Genomic DNA, 25,236 nt, shown 5'->3' on the forward strand with positions numbered 1-25,236 from the left:
GCCACAGCAATTCGGGATCAAAGACGCATCTGTGACCTACACCACAGCTCACGGCAACACCAAATCCTTAACCCACTGAGTGAGGCCAGGGATGAAACCCGAGTCCTCATGGACGCTAGTCAGGTTCGTTAACCGCTGAGCCACGATGGGAACTCTGAATTTCAGACTTTGTGATTTTCATCAATCCGATGGGTGAAGACTATTGCGGTGTCATTTTAACTTGAACTTTTCCTGCCGCGAGTGAGCTGCACCGCACGTCTTCCCGCATCTCCTCCAGCTCTGTGTTGAGGTCCAGCCTCCCATCCCCGTTGCCAACCTGGGGCTGACGGGGAGGCCTCGTTTGCTCTTTGCAGGCAGCTCACCACGCGCACCCTCCACCTCCCGGAAGCACAGCTCCCGGCCCCTGCGGCACGTGCTCACGTGCTCTGCGGGGCCACGGATGGGAGAATTACAGCACCCGGCCTCCTCTGAAGGCCCAGACACGGAATTTGAGATCAGAGATCGAGATTCCCATGGGATGTGCGAGGCTTTCTGTTTAGGAGAGCTTGGGAGGGAGTTCCTGCTGTGGCGCAGCAAGCTAAGGATCTGGCATTGTCTCTGCCATGGCCCCTGTTCAATCCCCGGCCCAGCACTGTGGGTTAAGGATCTGGTGGTGTTGTGGCTGTGGCGTAGGTGGCAGCTGCAGCTCAGATTCGATCCCTGGCCTGGGAACTTCCATATGCCATGGGCGTGGCTGAAGAAGAAAAAAATAAAAAATAATTTTAAACAAGTAGAAAAGCTTGGGAGACTATCGAGCAAGTATTTTGTGCTCAGTGGTTTGAGCGTTGAGCCCTCATCCTGGAGGCTGTGTGCACTCACTGGTCGATGATGTGCTGTGTGGCAGTGACTCCTAGTGTCACCCTCATGTCTTGGTGGCAAAAGGAATCACTCCCCTTAAGTACGATTTACACACTAACAGTAAAGCATTGCAATTATTTACCAACGTCGGGACGATGCAGTTGGATGTTTCCGTGGTCCACAAGCACCTGGCTCACTTCCGGGTACAGGTTTGCTGCAGATTCTGCTTCTGCTCATCTGCGCTCTTCTCACATCTGTTCATTTCTTTCCTCCGGTGCCTGCCCGTGCCCCTCTCTCGTGCCGCCTGTTGTGCGCTCAGCCGTCATGTGCTCAGTGAAGCCCGACGGGGTCCCCCAGCTGTGCAGGACGGACGAGGTCGGGGAGCTCTGCGTGTGTGCGGTTGCAACGGGCACGTCCTATTACGGCCTCTCGGGTATGACCAAGAACACCTTCGAGGTAGGTGGGAGCAGAGCTCGCGCAGCCAGCCAGCGCCAGCGCCAGCTACGGGAGCAGATGGGAAGGAGGAGGTGGCCGTTTCTCCGTGGAGAGTCTCCACAGCAAGGCAGAGGGTTGCGCTTTCTCCTGCCGTTTTTATAGTTTTCAGTAAATCTGGCTTAACAGCCTTGTTTTCACCTCATAACCGGAGCTGAAAAAGAGCTCCCGAGTGTCTTTAAAAGGGCTTTTTGTATTGCTGTTTCCACTCATTTACTGAGGGCCCAGCAGACGGGGGGTGGCTGGGGTACGAGCACAGCGTGCATGGCCTCTCGGAGGAGCAGCGGGCCCCTCAGGGCCTGCCGGCCTCGGCCAGCCGTGACCCGGTGTGAACACACACACACACTGCAGCCCGTATGTGTGGCATGCAGTTAGCACACACATCCCTGGTCTCAGAAGTTGTGTCTTTTCAGCAAGCGTGCCTAACCTGGAGAGGAGCGCACTTCGACCAAGTGTACCTGTGCAAATGGGACTCGGGAGGGGCGGGGGGGGTAAATTTCTTAACATGTAGAACTGCAGATGTGAGCACGTGACGTGGTACCTGGTACAGGCAGCTTTGTCCATGTGGATTCAGGGTTCAAAATGCCCTGAAGCTGAGCCAGACACAGTCTACACACAGCTCATCCCCTTGCCCTCACGACGTGTCTATCAGGGTGGCAGAAACTAGGGGTCACGGTTTGAAGTCATGGTGCTTCGTCTGCATTTTTCTTTTCCGTGTATGTCCAGTAAGGAAAAAGAGCATTTTAATGAGCAAGGATCCTTTTACAACTGACAGATGTGATTTAAAACACGCCCTGCTCCTCTGCTCCTGTTTGTGCTGTGGTTTTAAGAGCAGAATTAACCGTGTTTATTAGGCTTACTGCGGTCCTCTTAAGAGAGGCCTGTGGGGACGAGCCGTGAGCCAGTGGGAGGGTGCTGCCCACAGGCTGCCCACGGGCTGCGGCTGCCTGGACCTGGGCCACTCGGGCTGGGTTCAGGTGCAGAGACCCGGCTGGACGGGAGCAGGTCCAGTGGGTGGGTCCAAGGAGGAGGGTGACGGACGGGGACCGGCGGACACTCAGCGCTCCTTGCCCCCAGGTGTTCCCAGTGACGGGCTCGGGGGCCCCAGTCAGCGAGTACCCCTTCGTGAGGACGGGCCTGCTGGGTTTTGTCGGCCCCGGGGGGCTGGTCTTCGTGGTGGGCAAGATGGATGGGCTCATGGTGGTCAGCGGACGCAGACACAACGCCGACGACATCGTAGCCACCGCCCTGGCCGTGGAGCCCATGAAGTTCGTCTACAGGGGAAGGTGAGCTCTCTGCAGTTGGCCCTCTTCTCTGCAGACCACGCTTGTTGTACACACCGCAAAAACTAAAACTCATGGGGCTCTGTGTCCTCTTCTGTAAAAAGTGGACCTGGACTCGGTGCCTTCTGAGCTTCCCTGCAGCTCTGAATGTCCAGTTTTATGGAAATTTCCTGAGCCTGATAAATGTATTTTCACGGACTTCTCCAAGTTAAATAAGAATGTCCATTTGAAAACCTTATTTTTAACAAGCTAACTACACAGAAAAGAGCCGAGCATTTCTCTTGCTGCAGTTCATCCACCCAGAGGCCACGCTTGAGCCACAAGCTGCCCAGGATATGGCTCCTGTGGGCTCTGTACCTGGTGGGGCCCCAGCCCCTGCTGGGCACACGGCCAGCACCGACCACGGCCCCTGGGCGGGGAGTCCTCGCTGCTTGAGATCTTCCTCGGGTTTCCAGGCTGGTGGCAGGGGGGACTGCGAAGCTTGCTATTGGGTGTGGTGCAGCCACTTTCGTGGAGTCCAGTCACCAGCCCCTGCACTTCCGTGAGGCAGACACGGCCAGCAGGACACCGTCAGCTCCCGGGCAGCAAGTTTCTGCTGACGGGGAGACTGCGGCTTCAGAGGCCCAAACTCCCCATGCGAATTGTGGGGCTCGCTGCATTTTAGCACGCACGAGTGTTTCCATCGCCCCCGAGGCACGAAGCCCGTCACCCAGAGTCCTGGGTGGCCTCCACAGGGCACGTGGGCAGTTTGCCCTCCGGCCTCGCCAGCCTTCTCCCCAAAGGCACGCTCACCTTGCCGAGGACAGGCGCGGCCTTCACCAGCTGGGGTCGGCGCTGGGATGCTCTGTGCGTGGCTGTCAGCAGCTGCAGAGCCCCCGGCAGCGGGCCAGGCCTCCATGCGCCTCCAGCCTGTGCTCACCACGCTGCCGTCTGTCCCCACAGAATAGCTGTGTTCTCCGTGACCGTCCTGCACGACGAGAGGATAGTGATTGTGGCCGAGCAGAGGCCGGACTCCACGGAGGAGGACAGCTTCCAGTGGATGAGCAGGGTGCTCCAGGTAGTGCTCCCCTGCCTCCCTGGGCGGCACCCTGTGCTCCTAGGGCTCGCCGTCTGTTGCAGGGAGCAGCCGAGCAGAGCAAGGGCAGGCCTCCAGGCGTCGTGGCGCTGGCCCCTCGGTCCTGAGCCACAGCGCAGGTGTCGTCACCTCCCTGAGAGCATGCTTTCCTTTCTCAAATGTCCCCTCTTGTGCACGTGGTGGTCCACAAGTGCTTGCGCCGCTCAGTCCGGTGAGCCGCCCTCTGAGCTCGGCACCCCCGCGGGGAGCCCGGCTCGTGCCGCCTGCGCCTCCGTGGGCTGTGCTTGGCCGTCTGAGCATTTGCTCTACGTCTGTTCATACATAGTGCCTCTTTTAACACGATTCCCTCTCATGACTTTGCAGGCAATTGACAGCATACACCAAGTTGGGGTTTATTGTCTGGCCTTGGTTCCAGCAAACACCCTCCCCAAAACCCCGCTCGGGGGGATCCATCTGTCAGAGACGAAGCAGCTTTTCCTGGAGGGCTCGCTTCACCCCTGCAACGTCCTGATGTGTCCTCACACGTGTGTCACCAACCTGCCTAAGCCCCGGCAGAAGCAGCCAGGTACGTCTGGAGGGGGTGCAGGCAGGGGGTGGTCCTGGCCCTGGGGGGGCTCCCATCCCTCGTCACCCTCCCAAGGAAGCAGCCTCCTCATCGGTGGCATCCCGCCCAGCGGGGGATGGGAGGCAGAGTCCCCCCATCCGGGGAACAGGCGTTGGCCGCGCCTGGGCCCAGCACTCCTGGTTTGGGTGTTGGACCGCCCCTGCTGGGTGGTCTCCGGCACAGAGTCTCTCAGGGTCACGGCTGCCTCCCGCGCTGATGCAGACAAGGCTTCCGTACACGTCCTCTGCGGCCCAGCAGCAGGCGCGTGGAAGCCTCTGCGGACCTGAGCGTTTCTACTGATGCGATTGTTAAGATGGCCGTTTGGGGAACACGTAGCGGTCCATTCGTGAACTTGGGCCTCCCAGCAGCTGACTGGTCCTGCTCTTTAGGGCAGCGCGCAGTTCTCAGTGCAGAGAACTTCGTGCAGGAATGTGGAGCGCAAGGAAGCGGCTGTTCTGTCCTGGGGCCACCGGTCTCGATGTGCGGACAGACCTGGGAGGCGGGCAGGCTGGGGTGTTCAGATGACAGCCAGCGCCCAGGCTGCCGTGTCTCCATGTGTCAACTCGTTTCATCCTCACGGGCCCCGAAGTGGGCGCTCTGGTCTCCACCACTTGTGCCTCAGAGGGTTCGGGAACTGACCCAAGGCTCTGGGGCCAGAGGGTGGGAGAGTGAGACCCAGACCTGATGGCCCTTCGTGGGGGAGGTGGTCAGGGGGTGTGGGCCGCAGTGGGCGTGGAGCCAGCCGGCCCCCAGGCCCCCCGGGTGGAGCTCAGGTGAGACGGGGGTGAGCAGCCCTTCCACGTGCAGGGAGGGACCTCGTTCGGTGAAAAGCGTGGATGCTGATGTTCTAAGAAAGTCTAGGGTTTCTCGCAGTCACATTTCGAAAGCGTCTCTGCACCTCCTTAGAAACTTTTTTCTTTCGTTAGGAGAGAAAGGCTGTCAGAATAGGCTGTGTTTGCTTTGCTCGTGTGGAGCGCTGCACGGACTCCGGCCGCAGCTCCGTGTTGCGTCCCTGGCGGACTGGGAGGGGCGTGGGCTGTGCTGGCACAGCCCCCTGTTGTGCAGAGGCCTCCAGCCTCCACGGGTCGGCGGGCGGCCGAGCCCCGCCTCCCCGCTGTCGAGCCCCGCAGTCCATCCGAAGGCGCTTTTCTGTGGAATGTACGAGGTCGTGGGGCTGTTTTCGGTCAAGCCTCCGTGATGCGCGAGAGCACCTGGGAGCAGGTCTTTCCCTGCTTAGAGCGAACTACGTCCCTTTTTAGATGCCAGCCTTGTCTTCTGCATTATACAGGAAAAACCAGGCAGCGGGCCCGGGAGGGCCCCAGGGGCTGGCGGAAGCCTGACCTCCTGTGCCCTTACGGGGCCTCGTTCACCGTTGCCTGCTTGTCACGGTAGTGACCTACTCGAAACCCTGTTCTAACGAGATGTTTCAAAGCCTCAGCCTCGGGAGGATTTGCCCAGAGTCAGCTCCTCGCCCCCGCGGAAGCTCGTGTTGGAAGGAAGCCCGCGTGTGCTTTCCTCACCTGCGTGCCCCTGCTTCTGTCCAGAGATCGGCCCTGCCTCTGTGATGGTGGGGAACCTGGTGTCTGGGAAGAGGATCGCGCAGGCCAGCGGCAGAGACCTGGGCCAGATAGAGGACAACGACCAGGCCCGGAAGGTGAGCCCCGGGAGCCAGACCTCGGCCGGGCCCCTCCCTTGCTGCCCAGACGCCACATCACAGGTGCCCCCGACTCCCAGTTTCCCTCCCCGTCCTCGACGACCCTTCTGCCCGCCTGCCCTCGCAGCCCTGCCAGAGATGTCCGTGCAGTTTTGTAAGGAACACGTGTTTGTCGGGGTGCCCTGCGGTGTGGGACATGTCACAGGGGGAGGTGGTGCAGCCCCCGGACTTTCAGGCCCGAGGTCCCTTCTGGGATCCCCGTCCGGTTCCAGCGCCCCCCCCCCCCGCGCCCTTGCTCCTAATCCTCCCACCAGCCCGTGTTTGACGGCCGCACTGCCCCCCAGCCATCCAGCCCTGCTGGGCTCCCGGGGGACATGACGGCAGCAGCCACTTAACCGCCTCACAGTACGTTTCTCTCAGTAAAGTGGGTTAAGGCGAGGGTGCGGGTGCTTCCTGTGTCCCGACACGAAGCGGGCGGTCCTCGTGACCGCAGACCGAGTCAGGTGGCACGTGGCCTGTGTGCCGCGCAGCACTGCTGCGTGACCTCAGGGACGACCCTTGTGAAAACAGCATAATCAGAGAGCCCACTTGTGAAAGAGGATAGATCGGGTTCTGTCAGCAGCCCCAGAAATCGCCATTGCCTCTTCCGACAGCCCCGGGAAAAGGGATTTTTTTCTGTGGGTGAGGAGACTGGGCCTCCCACCCTCGGGCAGACGTCCGAAAACTTCCCTAACGGCGCCTTGGCACCAGCCCTTGACGCGTGGGCCTGAACAGGCACTGCAGTTCCAGATCACTGGCAGGAGCGCACCGTAGGCAGGGCCTGTTCTGCCACCCCTTTCCGTGCGAGTTGTCCTCTCCCTGTCTCAGGAGCCCCAGAAGCCCTCCTCCAGACCGCAGTGGTTTCAAAGGCAAGGTCAGCCCGCCCCCACGAGGCCCCGCACCTGACGGCTCTGCTCTGTTTCAGTTCCTGTTCCTCTCAGAGGTCCTGCAGTGGAGGGCGCAGACCACCCCTGACCACGTGCTGTACACGCTGCTCAACTGTAGGGTGAGGCCTCCCCCGCCGTGTTCCTTGCCGCTCCCTCTGCCCCCCACCCTTGGGGGCTCTGCGCCCCGTTCTCAGGGCAGACCTTCCACGCCAGCCTTGCCTGGATCCTTTGATTTGTTTGTTGGTTTGCTGCTGTTTTGACTGAGACCTTGTCACCTGGGAAACAGTGCCTTTAAGCCTTTGCGTGTGTGCACACTTTAGCAATTGAACAGCACGGTGTTTCCCACAAAAAATGAATGAATGTCTCCAACAGAGAACAGTTCCAGATCTATGAGGTATTTATGTCGTTATTTTTATTACTAAACTATTTCTAATAAGTAGGAAGTTGGGCTGTAGTTATAGGTGTTCATTCTTAGGGATGAAAAGCATGTCTGTTTTGTTTTAAAGTTCATACTCACTTCACATCAGAAAAGCAGACTCGTCATATGTTCGTAATAGTTCCGAGGCAGGCCTTAAACATTCGAGCCAATAGTAGTAACAATAAAAATTAACTGCGGAAGCCTTAACATGCTTGTTAACTTTCTGTTTGCTTTGGAAATAAAGCCCGAAAAATAGATCTCATGTAGGCCTTGTTGGCAAGTTCGGGTCCCTGCCACTCGAGGAAGCTAGGGCTCCTCGGAGTTGGGGGAAGTAGCAACATCCCAGGGCACGAAGGCACCGCTTGCTGCTTAAAGCAGTGGAGGAAGGACGAGTGGAAGGAAGTGCAGCCACACGAGGTGCTCTCTCGAGTCTCTAACGGGTGTCCAGCCCTCAGATCCGCTTTTCAGAGGTTCAGGGCGCAGAAGCCGCCTCTCCTCCTCCGACGCAGCCTGCCCTGCGTGGCCGGGTGCGCGGCGCTGACCCAGCGGTTCCCCATGCACTGTGTCTGTTCAGGGTGGTCCCCAGAAGGGCCTTCGTCTCAGCAAGCGCTCCCACACCCTGGCCCCCGCGAGGAGGCCTCGCTACCCCTGCCTTTTGGCGCCGCCCCATGCGCCGTGCGGACCGTCTTCCCAGGAGTCCCGCTCTGGCACTCGAGGCTCCGGGGCCACTCGTGCTCACAGGGGCGCAGCAGGTGAGCTGCTGGCCGTGGTGCGGTCACCAGGAGACCCTGCTCGTCGTCTCTTGCCTCCACTCCTTCCTCAGCCCCCACACAGCTAAGACGCCTTTGCTGGCACTGTTGCCAGGTTGGCCATCTCGGCTCTGAGGCCTGGCTGCTTCCTCTCTCACGGCTCCTTCTGATGTTCCCCAGGCTCTGCCCGCAGCAGCCTCCTGGACACTGTTGACGACTTTCCTTTCTTCCTCCAGAGGCTCTCCTGGCCCCTCTCCAGCTCTCCTGGCCCCCCTCTCCCCAGCCCCCGGGAAGGACCCCTGCACTCAGCCCCCGAGCATGGCGGGGCTGCCGACGAGGTGGCCTGCCTCCCTGAGAGCTGTGAGCCGCGGGAGGGCGAGAGTCCGTTCGGCTGGCTTTTCCACCTCCACCCTAGGCCTCCCTGGAAGCTCTTGAGTTTGCAGTCTGGGTGGGAGTTTGTGTCCATCCCGGCCGGACACGCAGATTCAGATGTGATCCAGGCACGTTCACAGACTTGGTCCTGTCGGTGGCAGGGAAACGCGCTGTCTTAACTGTGTCTCCCCTGGGGACCAGCCGCTTGCAGGGCCAGTGCCTTGGGTTGCCGACGGAGGGATGCTGGGACAATGGCCTCCTTGTCAGCAGGTGTGACCTGTGTCCCTGCCAGACCCTGTGTTCACAGCCCGTTGCTCTTGCTGGACACTAGGTCCCGGGGGCAGTGTCGTCACTGGAAATGGCGCAGACTCTCAAAGGGATGTGTCGGCAACAACAGATCTGACGGGGCGGGTTGTGGAGGTCGAGGCTGGGAGGAAGTTTGCGTCAGGTCAGCGTGGGGCCACTGTGGGCCACAGTAGCCTACCTTCAGACGTGGCCTCTCCCTTCTGAGGCTCGCCTGCTGCGGAGGCAGCTGCGCCCTGACCAGCCGGGCGCGTCGGATCAGAGCCAGGCGTCTGTGTCACTCGCACCTGCTCCAGCCCGGGAGTACAGTTTCCGTGGGCGGGCAGCCTCCTCCGAAGCTCAGGGGCATCATTGTCGTGTGCTTTCAGTGTAACTTCCATTTAATCAGCCTCTCAGTTCAGCGCTGCCCAGTGGAAGTGCGACGCAGCCACAGGCAACTTCGCGTTCTCTAAAAACTTTTGAGAAAGTCAGAAAGGAGCTCCCTTTGTGGCGCAGCCGAAACGAATCCAACTAGGAACCGTGAGGTTGCGGGTTTGATCCCTGGCCTCGCTCAGTGGGTTAAGGGTCCGTCGTTGCCGTGAGCTGTGGTGTAGGCCACAGACGAGGTTCGGATCCCGAGTTGCTGTGGTGTAGGCCAGCAGCTACAGCTCCAATTCGACCCCGAGCCTGAGAACCTCCATATGCTGCAGGTGTGGCCCTAAAAAGCAAGGAAACAGAAGAAGAAGAAGAGGGGTTGGGTAAGGAGAGCAGACCAGGGGTTCCCAGGGGAGAAGAGGGAGGAAGTGAGCATTTGGAGGTTTTTTGGATGTAAACGGCTGTATTTGGATTGGATGGGCAGTGGGGCCCTCCTGTACAGCACAGAGAAATGTGCGTGATCGGGTCGCTTTACTGCACAGGAGAACTTGAAGAAACCCTGGAAATCCACTCTACTTCAATTAAAAAGGAGGAGGAAGAGGGTGTGGGTGGTGGGCCCCCTGCGTCGCCGTGCTCTCATGATACAGACCGAGACCTCCTCTAGGAAAAGTCAGCCCTAATTTCCTGGGAGGTACTTTTTCCTAGAACCTTCTCTTAGGCAGTGAGTTTCTGTACCAAAAACCCAGCTTAGCTTCTGAGTGTTGATGAGGGTGCCAGGTAACCTCTGACCCAAGGAGAAATGACTACTGGTTCCTGGACCACTCGCCCGGCACATGCGTGGTTCTGTGCCAGTGAGCACTTTGGACAGTGAAAGGTGTGATGGAAAGGCGTCTTTTCTCCTGAGGAGAGGGAGTGGTGGTGCCCAGGCTGGTGGCTCCCTGGACGGGACTGCGCAGAGAGCCCCGCGCCCGGCCTGCCGTGGACCCCGCAGGGGCGCAGAGGGTGTCATGAGACTGCTGCCGAGGTGCCTGGAGGCCAGCAGGCCAGCAAAGCATCACCTTTCTAAGCGCCTGTGGTTGGAAATTTCTGAAACCAGCGCCTCTTTCAGATACATTCTTGACGGCTGGTGCCTCTCGCACCGCACAGGCTCTGCCGTGGGACGGAAACGCCGGTCCCGGGTAGAGACTGATGCGGGCTCCCTGGGAGATGGGGAGAAGGTCGGGCCCGGGAGTTGGACAGCGCAGCCTGCAAACACCTGCTGTTTCCGAGGAGACCGGCTCAGGTGCCTCAGGCGGAGCGTGGGGGCCGAGTTCCCCGAGCCATGCTGCCACCCGCAGCAGCCCCAGGAGTGCAGCGCTGGCTTCCCTCCAGGGCGCTGGCCTGGGAGGGCCTGGGCCCGATGCCCCGTCTTCACGGAGTGTGCGTTGTGGTTCCCGCGAGCGGGGTGCTCTCCGGGCCGAATGCCTGCTTGTGACAGTACCCAGTTCTAACGTAGACACCAGACGCGTCTTCCTGTGCTTCCCCGGCACGGCCGCCTTCTGCTCACTGGCTCTTCTACTTCGTGCGTCTTTTCCTATGGTTTTTTAACTTTCCTCAGAAGGAAAGTAATTAAGGAAGAAATGTGGGAGGAAGCCTAGCTCGTCCACAGTGGGAGGGACTGGCCTCTCCTGGCCGTGTTTTCCCACTGCCTCCCTGGGGACTCTCTTCTGCCCGGGCCACGGGCCTGTCCGTGTCGCCCTCCAGTTCCCTCCGCCCCCCTGAATGAAGGTGGGTCTTCCTACCCGTCCCTCCCGGCCGGTTTGCCTGTTCCCTAGCGGAGGGCCTTCGCCCTGCTCGTCACTTTGGAGTAGGACTTGAACACAAAGAGCAGCTGTGGACAGTGGTCTTCGCTCACCTGGGGTGGTGTGTGCACTTGAAATGCGTCCTCCAGGGAGACTTTTCTGGAAGCGTCGTGTGTTTATAGTCATGCTTTTCTTTATAGTTTAAAGTGTGGGAGTGCCCATCGAACCCGACTGTCATCCATGAGGACGCGGGTTCAATCCCTAGCCTCGCTGAAGTGGGTTAAGGATCTGGCGTTGCCCTGAGCTGTGTTGCAGGTCAAAGACTCAGCTCGGATCTTGTGTTGCTGTGGCTGTGGCGCAGGCCGGCAGCTGTAGCTCCGATTAGACCCCCAGCCTGGGAACCTCCATATGCCGTGGGTGCAGCTCTAAAAAGACAAAACAATAAAAAAATATATATGTAATGCAGCTGTCATGGATTCTGATATTCTTTAGTTCCTCTCTTGCTCCTCATTTTCCTAACAATGCTTTTTAAGGTACTTTTCAATCCAGATGTGTTTTACCTTTGTTCCTGCCAGCTTAAAAAGTGTGCATTAAATGCCTTTGATATATATATATTTTTTTTTTGGACTATCGCTTGGGGGGCAGGGTTGGTTTGTTTTCTGAGCTCCCTGACTTTTGATGTGGGCTTTCTTAAAAACAGTTTCAATTTGTCTTATTTTTCATGGTGTGAGTCCTGCAGTTTGCTACTAATTCCTATTGCCCCTGACAATTACACTTAAGTCCCAGAATTGCTGGGTTGATTTTTTTTTTTTTTTTGGTGATTTTAGCTATTTTTTTAGGTCAAGCAATTCGTTTTTTAAATGTTTCTCTTTAATACAGATGCATCTCGTTGCCTCTGTGGGTTGGTGGTGCCCTTTTCTAGGCTAGGGGGCGGGGAAGGAAAGTGAATTCGAGCAGTGTGGGCCTTTGGACTGTGGTGGCTGCACAACTCTGTGCAGAGACGCACGTCCCTTGACCTCTACATTTAAATAAGTGACTTATGTGGTATATGACCTATACGCCAAAGCTGTTACATTAAAAAATTCTCACCCGCTTGTTCTTGTGATACTCAGGGCACAATAGCGAACTCGCTGACATGTGTCCAGCTGCATAAACGAGCTGAGAAGATAGCCGTGATGCTGATGGAGAGAGGGCATCTGCAGGACGGGGACCACGTGGCTCTGGTCTACCCCCCGGGTAAGAAGTAGCGCCGTGGAGGACAGCCGCTGCCCGAGAGACTCTTCATTGCGCACGCCGGCGCCTCCTGGCCTGGCTGGGCACTGCCAGGAGCCAGCGCCGGTCCTGCCTGGCTCACCGCCCCCGACCTCTCCCTCCCACTTGTGGGGACGGCGCTATAGGCTGTGCAGCTCCCAGCAGGGAGACAAACGAAATGGCCCTTCGCAAAGGCTGCTGCGTCTCAGTTTGTCTTACCCGGTATCCGAGATAGTTCATCTAATCAGTTGTAGTTAAATGCTTGACTCTGAACTGATGATAGTAAAGTCGAGTGAGTCCTTCGAGAAATGACAGCAGTAAGAACCGCCCAGATGGGGTCATGGCTGAGGTGTCACACACCCGCAGGGCCGAGGAGAGATCCGCTCAGGATCTCAGTGACCCGCGCACTCGCCTGACCTTTCCAGCCTGGTAGCTCTGCGGACGGGGTGGAGGCCAGTGGGCAGCGTGGCTTGTTTCCGGTGAGAACCTGTGCTCTTCTCCCCGTGTAGGGATAGACCTCATCGCAGCGTTTTACGGCTGCCTGTATGCAGGCTGCGTGCCCATCACCGTCCGTCCCCCGCACCCTCAGAACATCGCCACCACGCTGCCCACCGTGAAGATGATCGTGGAGGTGAGGCTGCTGGCCGGTGTCTGGGCCTGAGCGCTGGGCTCCCGGGCAGGGCCGGCCGTGGAGGGGGAGCGGGGGTGCCTGGGCCTGCGGTCCCGGCCGTGGAGCAGGCGCAGCCTCTTCCCCCAGGGAGCTTGCCGTCCAGTTCTGGCGGCAGGAGAGCAGCTTGTGTGTGGGACCTGGGGCTGGGGTCAGCTCTGCCACAGTGCGTGGATCAAAGCAACTCCCTGCAGGGCACAGCCCTGCAGACCCTGGAAGCGTCCCTGCCAGGCCCCGGAGCCAGCCAAACCAAGTGGGGAGTCACAGTTTAAAGGTTCCTTCCTCCATATTTAGAGGTGTCTTGTTCCTTTTGAAAGGATAGAGTGGTTTACAGTTTGGGCCTGGGAAGTCTGAGAGGATTAGGATATGTTTCCCCTTGGAAGAGGAGCCGCGGGGACGTCACAAACGAAGACTTTCGCGCAGTTGTGCTGGAGGACAGCCCTCACGGCTGCTGCCCGGTGGGAAGTGCTGAGGGTGTGTGCGCATGTGTGCGTGTCTGGTAGGATGAACCAGTGGTGAGAGCCGTCACTTTGGCTGCTGCTTTCTGAGTGCAACCGTCGCCCCGAGGGCACCACCCAGCTCTCCCAGGACCTCTGGTGGCCGGCGGGTGGAGCTGCGTGCCGAGGCCCAGCCTGCTCTGGGCACTGCGCGCGGCCTTGGTGCATCTGTCCACTCTTCACCCTCCGCTCCTTGCTGTCTGACCCCCAGGTGAGCCGCTCCGCCTGTCTGATGACAACACAACTGATCTGTAAATTGTTACGATCCAGGGAGGCAGCCGCAGCTGTAGATGTCAGGGCCTGGCCCCCCATACTGGACACAGGTCGGTCCTTGACTAGCTGAGATGCCTTCGTTTGCTTGTCTGTTTTTCCGTGAAGGTGGAGATGCTGACAGCTTTGTTTTGCTCTCCAGATGATTTGCCAAAGAAGCGGCCTGCCCAGATCTACAAACCTTCCAACCCGGACACACTAGCCTACCTTGACTTCAGTGTGTCCACAACTGGGATGCTTGCTGGAGTGAAGGTGAGACCCACAGAGCCACACAGTGATGTGCAGGTTCATCCTTATGTGTAGTGGGGCTCTGCTGGGGCCTGGCAGGGAGACACAGAGAGAGCATGCGTGCAGGTGTGGCCAAAAAAAAGAAAGAAAGACAAATGCTGCATGATCTCACTTACTTACATGTGGAATCTTAGGGGAAAAAGAAGCCCAGTTCACAGATGCAGAGCAGGTTGGTGTTGGGCAAAACAGCTGAAGAGAGTCACGAGGTACAAACCTCCTATTATAAATAAGGCTGCAGATGTAAGGTACAGCACGGGGAAACTATAATTAATACTGCCGTATTGCATATTTGGCAGTTGCTGAAGAACAAATCTTAGCTCTCTTCTTGAGAAAAAAATCTCTTACTATGTGTGGTGGTGGATATTAGCTAGACTTATTTTGGTAATCATTTCCCAGTATATACACAAATGTACATTTATGTTGTATACCTGAAACTAATAGAATGTATGTCAATTATACCTCAGTCAATCAATCAGCTGCATCTGAGGTGTAAGTAAAAATGAATAAATCAGTGAAAAAAGTTTTAAAAATCATATATATATATGAGGGTTTATTTCTGGACTATCTCTTCTCTTTGTCTGTGTCTGCCTTATGCAGTACCACACTGTTTTGATTAATGTAGCTTTGTGCTAAGTTTGAAAACCAGGAAGTGTGATTCCTCTGACTTTGTTCTTTTTCAAGACTGTTTTGCCTGCTCAGGTTTCCGTAAGATTCAGTGTGAATATACAGTGGGCTTTGCTATTTCTGCAAAACGTATCACTGAGATTTTGATAGAGAGTGCTTCAAATCCATATGTTCTTGTGTCATATTGCTGTCTAAAAATAAAGGATGTGCTCCCATCTATTTATTTCTTTAATTTCTTTGAGCAATGTTGTATGGTTGTCATTGTACAAATTTCTCTCCTCCTTAGTTAATTCCTAAGTATTTTATTCTTTATGATGCCATTGTAAATGGAATTGCTTTAATGTCCTTTTCACATTTTTCTTTTAGTGTATAGAAATTCAGCTTATTTTTGAATGTTGACTTTTTATCCTTCTGCTTTGCTGAATTCACTTATGGTTATTTTCAATTTTTGTGGCATCCTTAGGGTTTTCTGCATATAAGAGCACATCATCTATGAACAGAGATAATTTTACTTATTGTCCAGTTTGGATATCTTTTATAGCTTTTTCATGCCTAATAGCTCTGGCCAGAACTTACAGTGCTATGTTGAATAGAAGTGCTGAAAGTGGGCATCCTTGTCTTATTTCTGATTTAGAGAAAAAGCTTTTAGTCTTTTACAGTTGTGTATCATGTTCACTGTGTGTTTTTCATATATTGCTCTTATTGTGTTGAGAATTTTTCTTCTGTTTCTAGTCTGTGACAGATTTTGTCAGATGCTTTCTCTGCATTGACGGAGGTGATCATGTGGGGTTTTCTTTGTTCCCTTAACGTGACATTTTGACTGATTTTCACATGTAGAACCATCTTTGCATTCCAAGAATAAATCCCACTTGGTCATGATATATAAGCCTTTTAATGGGCTACTGAATTTGGTTTGCTAGTATTTTGTTGAGAATTTTTCCATCAGTGTTCAGAAAGGATATTGGTCTATAGTTTTCTCTTCTTATAGTATCTTTGGCTTTTTCACTATCAGGATTCTGCCGGCCTCTAAGAATGAATTAGGAGATGTTCCCTCTTCAATTGTTTGGAAAAGTCCGAGAAGGATTGGTGTTAGTTCGTCTTTAAATGTTTGGTAGAATTCAGCCATGAAGACATCAGGTCCAGCCAAGGCCTTTTTGTTCTTGGACTTTTTTGTTTTTCTGATTTGATTTTCTTACTAGTTGTAGGTTTATTCAGATTTTCTATTCTTTATGATTTATTCTTCATAGATTTTGTGTGCCTCCTTGATAGCTTATGTTCTGAATTCCATGATACGGAATTTTTCCATTTCTTGTAGGGTGTGCGGGTTGTTGGTATACAGTTAGTCGTCCGTTGTAGTCTCTTATAACTTGCTCTGTTTCTGTCGGATCCGTAGTACATGTCCTCGCTTTCATTTCTGATTTAGTAAGTTGATACTCCCCCCTTTTTCCTTAGGCCATCTGTCTAGAGGTTCATCAATTTTGCGAATCTTTTCAAAGAACGAACTTTTGGTTTCATTCTCTTTTTCTTTTCTTTGTCTGTCTCTTCTCCAACCTTTATTATTTCCTTCTTTCTGCTACCTTAGGACTTAGTCTGTCCTTCATTTTCTCATTCCTTAAATTGTAAAACTAGGTTATTGATGTGAGATCTTTCTTGTTTTGAATGTCATCCTTGATTGCTATCAATCTCTGCCTTACACTGTTTTGCTGTGTCTCGTAAGGTTTACTGTGTATGTCGTCTTTTCATTTTCATTAGTATCCGAATAGTCTCTGATTTTCCTTGTGATTTCTTCTTTGATCTCTTGGTTAAGAGTGTATTGTTTACATTCCACAAATTTGTGGGTTTCCCAGTTTTCTTTTTGTTTATCCTGTTGTGGTTGGGGAAGATACTTTGTATGTTATTTATCTTTTTAAATTTACTGAGACTGAATTTGTGGTCTAAAATCTGGTCTGTACTGGGAAATGACCAAAGTCCTCTCGAGAAGAAAGCGCATTCTCCTGTGGTTATATGGTGCTCTCTGTGTCTTTAGAGCTCTTTTGTTTAGTGTGTTAAGTCCTCTATTTCTTACTTCTCTTCTCTCTGGTTGTTTTGCCCTTTATTGAAAATGGAATATCAAAAGTCTTCCACTGTTATTGTAGAGCTGCCTATTTTTGTTTCATCTATTTTGATGGTTTGTTTTTAGGTTTGTAGATGTTTGCAATTGTTATGTCCTCTTGCTGTAATAAACCTTTTGTTAATACATTGTGCACTTCTTTCTATCTTTCTTTTTTTTTTTGGCTTTTTAGGGCCGCACCTGCAGCACATGGAGGTTCCCAGGCTAGGGGTCGAATCAGAGCTGCAGCTGCCCTCCTACACCACAGCCACAGCAATGTGGGATCCGAGCCACAGTTCATGGCAACACCAAGTCCTTAACCCACCAAGCAAGGCCAGGGATTGAACCCACATCCTCATGGATACTAGTCAGGTTCTTTACCCCTGAGCCATGACGGGAACTCCCCTTCTCTGTTTCTCGTAGCCCTTTTTGATTTAAATTTTGTCTGATATTGGTGTAGCTACCTCTGCTCTCTTTTAATCACTGTTTGCATGGAGTATCTTTATCCATCTATTCATGCTCAGACTTCTCATGTCTTCTGATGTAAAGTGAACCTCTCGTGGGCAGAATAAATGTTGGATCATAGTTTTTATCCACTCTGCCAGTTTCTGTCATTGGTTGGAGAGAGAATCCCTTTATGTTTAAAGTCTTTTCTTACAGGAAGGGACTTATTTTCTCCTCTTGCTATTTTCCATGTGGCTTGTATGGCTTTTCTGTTCCTCATTTCCTGCATTTCTGTCTTAGTTTACGCTTGGTTGATTTTTGGGTAGTGATGGGTTTAAATGCCCTTCTCATTTCCCCTTGTGTGTATTCTGTAGCCGTGTTCTTTGTGATGGATGGTTTCCATGGGGATTCCATATAACACCTAAAGTCATTATGTTCTAATGTGAAGTATGCCGGCTCAATTTCAGTAATATACAGAACTGCTTGTGGGCAGCTCCATCCCACCATTTTTCCGTTGTCGATGTCCCAAAAGCATATCTTGGTACATTGTGTGGCCCAAAACATAGACATAAATCTTTTAGATGCATCAGTTTTTTGAAAATATGCAGGAAGAAATGTGAAATTAAAACCCAAGGTTGTAACAACACTGGTTTTTAGACTAACGATTGTTTTGTTTTAGTATGTTAGTCTCTTAGCAGGGTTTACGAGCTATTGTTCAGTTACACTGGCTTTTATCATTGCCTTGTATTTACCGTCGCTGAGATCTTTAGTTCTTCAAATGACTCAAGTTAATAGTGTTCTTCTATTGCAACCTGCAGAATTTCCTTGAGTATTTGTTTAACTGCAGGTCTAAATGTAATGAACTCCCTCAACTTTTTATAACCTGAGGATGTCTTAATTTCTCCAAAATTCGTTGCAATTTGCTGTACACACCTTCCTCTGGAAGTTGCAAGTGTTTCACTGACTCGAGTTCCACAGTAGCTGCATCTGATTCTGCCTGTGTGGTCATCGTCCCAGGGACACAGCCTCCTGTTGTGCCTCCTTGCCTGAGCCTCTCCTCTGCCTTCTAGGAGAATGCGAGGGGTACACTAATAAAGCACTCTGTAGAACAAGATAAATTCTGGAAGCTTTGAAAAGCCAAGGTATGTTTGCAGACCAGGTGAATCTTCGTTTACTAAGTATGGCATTAGCTCTGAGCCTCCTATAGGACAGTCAGAAGAGAAGCACACACTCTTTAAAGGAATTTTAATGCACAGAATCAAGTAAGCTCTGTTAACGTCATGTAAGCAGACCAAAGCGCGTGAGGGTATACGTGTTTACTTTCGTGAATACTGGATATTGTCCTTTAAAAATACTCGCCGACATCACAGTTTAATACTGTGTAATAGTTCATAAGAAAAGTCTAATTGTTTATCTGCTTTCTGTTTTAAAATTTTCTTGGAATGTAGTTGACTTACAAAGTTGGGTTAATTTTAAGCATAAGCGAAGCAAAGCAATTGTGCGTATAGGTCCATCCCTTCCTTTTCAGAGTCTTTCCCGTACAGGGTATTACACAGCATCCAGTCATTTCCCTGTGCTTTGCAGGAGGTCCTTTTTCGTTCTCCACGCCTCTGATGATGGACATTTAGGTTGCTTCCACGTCCTGGCTACTGTAAAATAGTGCTGCTGTGAACGTTGGGATGCATGTATTTTTTCAGAGGATGCTTTTCTCTGGGTATGTGCCCGGGAGCGGGATTGCTGGGTCATGTGGTAGTTCTGCATTTAGTTTTTTGAGGAATCTCCAGACTGTTCGTTGTAGTGGTTGCAGCAGCTTACATTCCCACCAGCAGGGAAAGAGGGTTCCCTTTTCTCCACACCCTCTCTAGCCTTGGTTGTTTGTGGACTTTTCGATGAGGGCCATTCTGACTGGTGTGAGTCGGTGCCTCATTGTAGTTTTGATTTGCATTTCTCTGATAATGAGCGATGCTGAGCATCTTGTCAAGGAGAAGCACACACTTTTGATCACACCGCTTCCGTGGACTGCGGAAGTGGAAGCCATCACCTTAAACCCTGACTCAGGAAAGATGCTCCTCCTCGAAAGGGTTATTTGTGTTATTCCTTCCTAATGATTCTACTTAATATACGCACAGACGCTGGAGACCCCAGAGACAGGAGTGAGTAAACTGTTCTCGGGTTCTGTCTGCTGTGTGTGATGTGTACCTGGAAGGAAGGAAGAGGCGGCGTCGGTGAGTGTGAAAGGGCACCTGCTTCCAGTGCTGAAGGTCGCGGATAGAGCGGAAGCCCTCGGAGAGACGCTTGGCCCCAGAGGGAAACTCCTTCCACGTCTGTGGTTGCTTGGTCACCACTTCTCTCAGAAAGAAATTTTTATTCAACTTTAAGAACAAAAGTATGACTGAGTGTCCAATTACACACTGAAAATTGGCAGAGAGAAGCCTGTCCGGTAAAGTGTTTTCCCATAAAGGGCACCGTAGAATGTCTGATTTAGTATAAAATCCACGGATATATGTTCAGATGTTCAATTTAAGTTTTTTATACTATTTATTTATTTATTTTGATTTTTAGGGCCACACCCGTGGCATATGGAGGTTACTGGGCTAGGGGTCGAATCGGAGCTGCAGCTGTGGGCCTGTACCACAGTCCTAGCAACTCAGGATCCGAGCCAAGTCTGTGACCTACACTACAGCTCACAGCAACACTGGATCCTTAACCCAATGCGCGAGGCCAGGGATCGAACCCGCATCCTCTTGGATCCTAGTCAGGTTTGTTAACCACTGAGCCATGAAGGGACCTCCTGTGCTACCTACGTAAAAGTGTGATTTGATCCCTGAAGTTTCCTTGTAGCTCTTACCTTTGCTCAACAGCCACTGGAAGTTGCAATGTGCTTTCTTTGGGTGAACCGCCTGTGGGTGTCCTCGTGGGATGTTCTAGAGCTTCTCGGATACTTTCCTGCTTGCTACAGATGCCCGTGAGCTGGCCTGTCGCCCAGGAATGGACACCTGTTTAAAATCAGCCAAAGCAAAAATGCACTGGAAGCTAAACCTGCTGAAGATGCCACAAGACACATCCTTAAAATAAATACCCTTGGCCTCATCCTAATGCCTCCATGTTGGTGTATCTGCTCTCAGTGTCCCTTTTAGAGCAGAGCAGTAGAGTTTGTTGCTCAGAGCTTTCGGAAAACTCATTTTTTGTCCAAGTGCAAGTTTGCAGGAGCTGTTCTTGCTAAGAGGTTCTAGTAGAGTGCTCCAGCCACGGCTCTGCTTTCTGATGTCGGCAGGGTCCGGGTTGGAGTGAGCTTGGGGATCGACAGCCGCCTTTCCTGGTTGCTTTTCTTAACCCGTTAACTTTCTGGTCGCTGTGTTGATGTCAGTTAATACTCACTCCCCTCTGCGTCCACGGGGGGTGAGCATCATCCCCTGCTCTCTGTGAGCTCTGTCCTCCCCGGGTCAGTTACCCGTCTCTGAACTCCCAGTGGACGGCCAGCTCCTGAGGGCTGGGGCTCTTGCTCCTCTTCTGCCCCAGGCTCACCTCGTCTGCTGGCCCGTCGGCACCTGCCCAGAGCAGGGCTTCAGGGAAGGTCCGTTGTGGTTGCCAGCCTGAGAATGTGGGTGATTTGGGTAGTTGGGGGTCTCACCAATTCCTGATGCAGCAAGTAGGAGGTTGAAGGAATATTTCACAAATCTGGCTTCATTTCTTCTTTAAACAAATGTGGCTTTAAAGGCAAACCAGAAGAAACTACTTGTGTGTTAGATTCTGAAGTAATTCTTTTTTTTGGGGGGGGGGGTCTTTTTGCCTTTTCTTGGGCCGCTCCTGCGGCATGTGGAGTTTCCCAGGCTAGGGGTCGAATCGGAGCTGTAGCCGCTGGCCTACACCAGAGCCACAGCAACTCGGGATTCGAGCCATGTCTGCGACCTACCCCACAGCCCATAGCAAGGCCAAGGATTGAACCCGCAACCTCATGGTTCGAGGTCGGATTCGTTAACCACTGCGCAATGACAGGAACTCCTGGAGCAATTCCTTTTTACTTGCTCTTTTTTTAGGGCCACACCCGTGGCATATGGCAGTTCCCAGGCTAGGGGTCGAATCGGAGCTGTAGCTGCGGGCCTGCGCCACAGCCACAGCAAGGTGGGATCCAAGCCATGTCTGGAACCTACACCATGGCTCACGGCAGTGCCCGATCCCTGACCCACTGAGAGAGGCCAGGGGATGGAGCCCACATCCTCATGGATACTAGTCGGATTCATTTCTGCTGCGCCACAACGAGAACTCCCTGGGGTAATTCTTCATTGCCTCATATGAATTCAGTAAGACATCTGTGAGGAAACCTGGGCAGCACTCGTGGCAGTGCTCCTACATGCCAGGCTGGCAGGGTCCCCGCTCCTGGTTTCTCATCTCTCTCCCTGGAGTGGATTTGGCTGGACTTCCCTGACTGTTCCTGGGCTCTGCGCTGGTCCCTTCAGCAGCTCGGTGCTGGGGGCGTGTCCTCCACGGTAACTGGAGACGTGTTTAAGACCGTGAACTTGAAGAAGTTTTCCGGGCTGCTTTTACTTGGTTTTTCTTCTCAGATTTGTTTGGAGAGAAGGAGAAAATTGATTTTTTTTAATTTTTTATTTTAATATAATGATTTTTTTTCACATTTAAAAAATTTTTATTTTGTTTTATAATTTTTTTTATTTTCCCACTGTACAGCAAGGGGGTCAGGTTATCCTTACATGTATACATTACTATTAGATTTTTTCCCCCACCCTTTCTTCTGTTGCAACATGAGTATCTAGACAAAGTTCTCAATGTTATTCAGCAGGATCTCCTTGTAAATCTATTCTAAGTTGTGTCTGATAAGCCCAAGCTCCCGATCCCTCCCCCTCCCCCCCCCTCCCATCAGGCAGCCACAAGTCTCTTCTCCAAGTCCATGATTTTCTTTTCTGAGGAGATGTTCATTTGTGCTGGATATTAGATTCCAGTTATAAGTGATATCATATGGCATTTGTCTTTGTCTTTCTGGCTCATTTCACTCAGTATGAGATTCTCTAGTTCCATCCATGTTGCTGCAAATGGCATTATGTCATTCTTTTTCATGGCTGAGTAGTATTCCATTGTGTATATATACCCCATCTTCCGAATCCAATCATCTGTCGATGGACATTTAGGTTGTTTCCATGTCCTGGCTATTGTGAATAGTGCTGCAGTGCACATGCGGGTGCACGTGTCTCTTTTAAGTAGAGTTTTGTCCGGATAGATGCCCAAGAGTGGGATTGCGGGGTCACATGGAAGTTCTATGTATAGATTCCTAAGGTATCTCCAAACTGTTCTCCATAGTGGCTGTACCAGTTTACATTCCCACCAGCAGTGCAGGAGGGTTCCCTTTTCTCCACAGCCCCTCCAGCACTTGCTATTTGTGGACTTATTAATGATGGCCATTCTGACTGGTGTGAGGTGATATCTCATGGTAGTTTTGATTTGCATTTCTCTTATAGTCAGCGATGTTGAGCATTTTTTCATGTGTTTGCTGGCCATCTGTATGTCTTCCTTGGAGAACAGTCTATTCAGGTCTTCTGCCCATTTTTCCATTGTGTTGTTGGCTTTTTTGCTGTTGGGTTGTATAAGTTGCTTATATATTCTGGAGATTAAGCCCCTGGCCGTTGCATCATTTGAAACTGTTTTCTCCCATTCTGTAAGTTGTCTTTTTGTTTTCTTTTGGGTTTCCTTTGCTGTGCAAAAGCTGAGAAAATTGATTTTATTCCAAATAATTTACAGCACTTTTAAAGAACCCAGGCTGCATACTGACTGCAGTGGGACTGTTTCCTGGGCTTGGAGACGCTTTTTACTGCAGCCCCACGGCGAGGGCGTGAGGTTGGATTTTGGCCGCCGTCAGATGGCGGCCCATCTCCTGGCACAAACGTGTGTGGCTGTCAGCAAAGCTTTCCCTTCGGAGCCCCGTCCCTGACCATTGAGGCAGGGTGTGTGCGTCAGCTGGTCCCCCTGTTGCACAACAGGTGTTGGGCCTGGAGGTGAAACTTGAGTCCAGTGTAGTCCCTGCCTGGACAGGGGACATGCGTGGTCCTGCGTCCCCTCCGTCGTGACAGGGCTGCAGTGGGGACTGCAGTGGAACCTGCCGTTCAAATGCAGGACACGCCAGAGTTACGTCCTGGGGGACCGGGAAGTTTTGCGTGCGGTTTACTCATGAAAGCGGGGGGCCAGTGAGCACATCCGCCGTCCACTCTCTCCTAACAAAACCAGAGTGTGGCTCCAGTTGTCCCGCGTCCTGAAATCAGCTCTGGACATCGGCTGTCAGGTCTGGGGCACGTAGCGTGGCCTCGTTCTGTAACAGGTGTCCTTAGGACGGGCACCAGCCCCGTGCCCCTAACGCGGCCTTGCTGTCTTGCAGATGTCTCACGCAGCCACCAGTGCCTTCTGCCGTTCCATTAAGCTGCAGTGTGAGCTCTACCCCTCTAGAGAAGTGGCCATCTGCTTGGACCCTTACTGTGGACTTGGGTTTGTCCTGTGGTGCCTCTGTAGGTGAGTGTCCTCTCGCCCGTCGTTACAGTAACGGAGAAATAAATCATACGCCCTTTTCAGAGCCCCTGGAAGAGATGCTGCCGCCTCTGGGGGTGGGGTGGGGGGCAGCAGCGGGGCCTCCCGCCTCAGCCAGACTCCCAGGGGCTGCGGCAGCACCTGCAGTGGGTCCTCATCCTCCAGTGTCGGAAAAACGAGTCTCCGTAAAGTTGGCTGAAGCCAGCAGAGGTGGAATCCGTGTTAGGAATAATCCGTGAGGTGTAAGGTTATCAGGTCCTGGGCTGTTACCTGCTGTATGGTCGCGTTTGGGGCCGAGATTGTTCCTTTAATAGCCATGCGGCACAGGTAAATTTTCCCTTGTTTTATTCTTCCTGTTTGGTGCAACCTTGAGGCTTCTTGATTGGAGTTGGCACCTTGGCTACAAAGAAAGCTCTAATTCAGGACCACGCTGGATGGGGTGCAGGCTGACCCTCGAGCTCTGGTGCAGAGGCCGCGGCCGTGCCTGGGGAGAAGCCCCCGGCAGCTCGCAGGAGTCGTCCGCACGAGTGGCTGCTGCTGGCTGGGCAGGGGTCTGCGTGGGAGAGGGCGGGATGCGGGGTACCCCTCAGCTCCCACAGCCCCTGGAGGCAGACGGGGCCTGTGCGTGAGGGGCGGGCGGCCTCTGTGCACCGCGAGGCTGCTTCAGCGCCCGAGCCTCTCTGGGACAGTCGGTGGAGAGCAGCGGGGCTTGATCAGAGGCGAGGAAACGGGCCGGGTGTGCCGGCTTCCGCACGCACGCACCCGGAGACCGGTTTTAAAGCGCCCGGTGTGGAGTACAAGGCCCCCCGAGGAAGAGGGTGTTTCCCAGAGGCGGGGGCGAGGCGGGCTTTGTGTGGAAATGCTGATGGATAGGACGCTGCTTGCAGGCGGCAGGCGTTTGACCAGGGTGTCGCTGTTCTGTTCGTGATGCAGCTGTGCTCGCGGTACTGCTGTTTCATCTCTTAAGTAACCATGTCGTAAAGTGATCTTTACAGACCGAAATCAGTTTCCCACAGACGACCTTAGAGGAAAATGGACAGAATTTTTTGAGTGTTGTAATTACTGCAGTGGGATCCGATTGATTTTTATATGTTGACGATGAAAATAACTCTTAAACCTTTTCACAGGACTTGATTGGAATGAGCTATTTTGTGTGTTACATGCATAAAAAACTCACATCTGTAAGCTGGCCCCGGGAAAAGTGGAAGTTTGGGGCACAGTAACCCTTTCTCCCTGGGACCGAGAGCAGTCAGCACGTGCTCTGAGCTCTTTAACGCTCGTCGAGTCGGCCTGGTTCTCTTCTGAGTTGCTTGCGGTCTTAAGCACCGCGAGCCCTGTTCCTTAGTGGATCTCCTTGCTCAGGAGGGTTCAGTCAAATCCAAAAAATCCGGAAACCACCCCTTATAAAATCCCCCCTAGATTATCAAATAGCCTTCCTAGAATGGCCCATTTGTTCCCCACACAGTGGCCGCTGGCCATCCGATCGGAGAATCTAAAGCAGTCACTTGTCCAGCATTTTGCTGTCCTGGTAGGAAAGGCGTGATTGAGGTTTTCCAGGATAGATTTGTACCTGTGTTTGAATGTGAACGGGGGTCACATTCTACGGAAGTGAATAAATAAGGGTCTCAGGACACACACACACACCCCCGCCACCAGCCCACATCAGTACCTGCTTCTTGCCCTGATCCGCAGCTGTAATCATAGTTTGTACGTGGTTCCAAGTCCTGCTT

General features: G+C 52.8%; 1 protein-coding gene across 10 annotated transcripts in view; it reads left to right on the forward strand.

Moving 5' to 3' along the window:
• The window catches only part of DIP2C (disco interacting protein 2 homolog C), a 380,657-nt gene that overhangs the window by 310,897 nt on the left and 44,524 nt on the right, over positions 1-25,236 (forward strand). For all 10 annotated transcript variants that reach the window (XM_084980632.1, XM_084980628.1, XM_021065077.2 and 7 more), the window contains 11 exons: positions 1,157-1,293; positions 2,407-2,615; positions 3,555-3,669; positions 4,051-4,252; positions 5,836-5,945; positions 6,910-6,990; positions 11,961-12,084; positions 12,609-12,730; positions 13,475-13,586; positions 13,676-13,785; positions 23,361-23,491. In XM_084980632.1, coding sequence (XP_084836758.1) covers positions 1,157-1,293; positions 2,407-2,615; positions 3,555-3,669; positions 4,051-4,252; positions 5,836-5,945; positions 6,910-6,990; positions 11,961-12,084; positions 12,609-12,730; positions 13,475-13,586; positions 13,676-13,785; positions 23,361-23,491 — 1,453 coding nt within the window. The remainder of the gene's footprint in view (positions 1-1,156; positions 1,294-2,406; positions 2,616-3,554; positions 3,670-4,050; positions 4,253-5,835; positions 5,946-6,909; positions 6,991-11,960; positions 12,085-12,608; positions 12,731-13,474; positions 13,587-13,675; positions 13,786-23,360; positions 23,492-25,236) is intronic.

The sequence above is a fragment of the Sus scrofa genome, chromosome 10 (assembly GCF_054392235.1).
Source record: "Sus scrofa isolate SSC_HxYL_T2T_F1_AM1 chromosome 10, Sscrofa_HxYL_maternal_Yorkshire_Landrace_v2.0, whole genome shotgun sequence".
NCBI lineage: Eukaryota > Metazoa > Chordata > Mammalia > Artiodactyla > Suidae > Sus > Sus scrofa.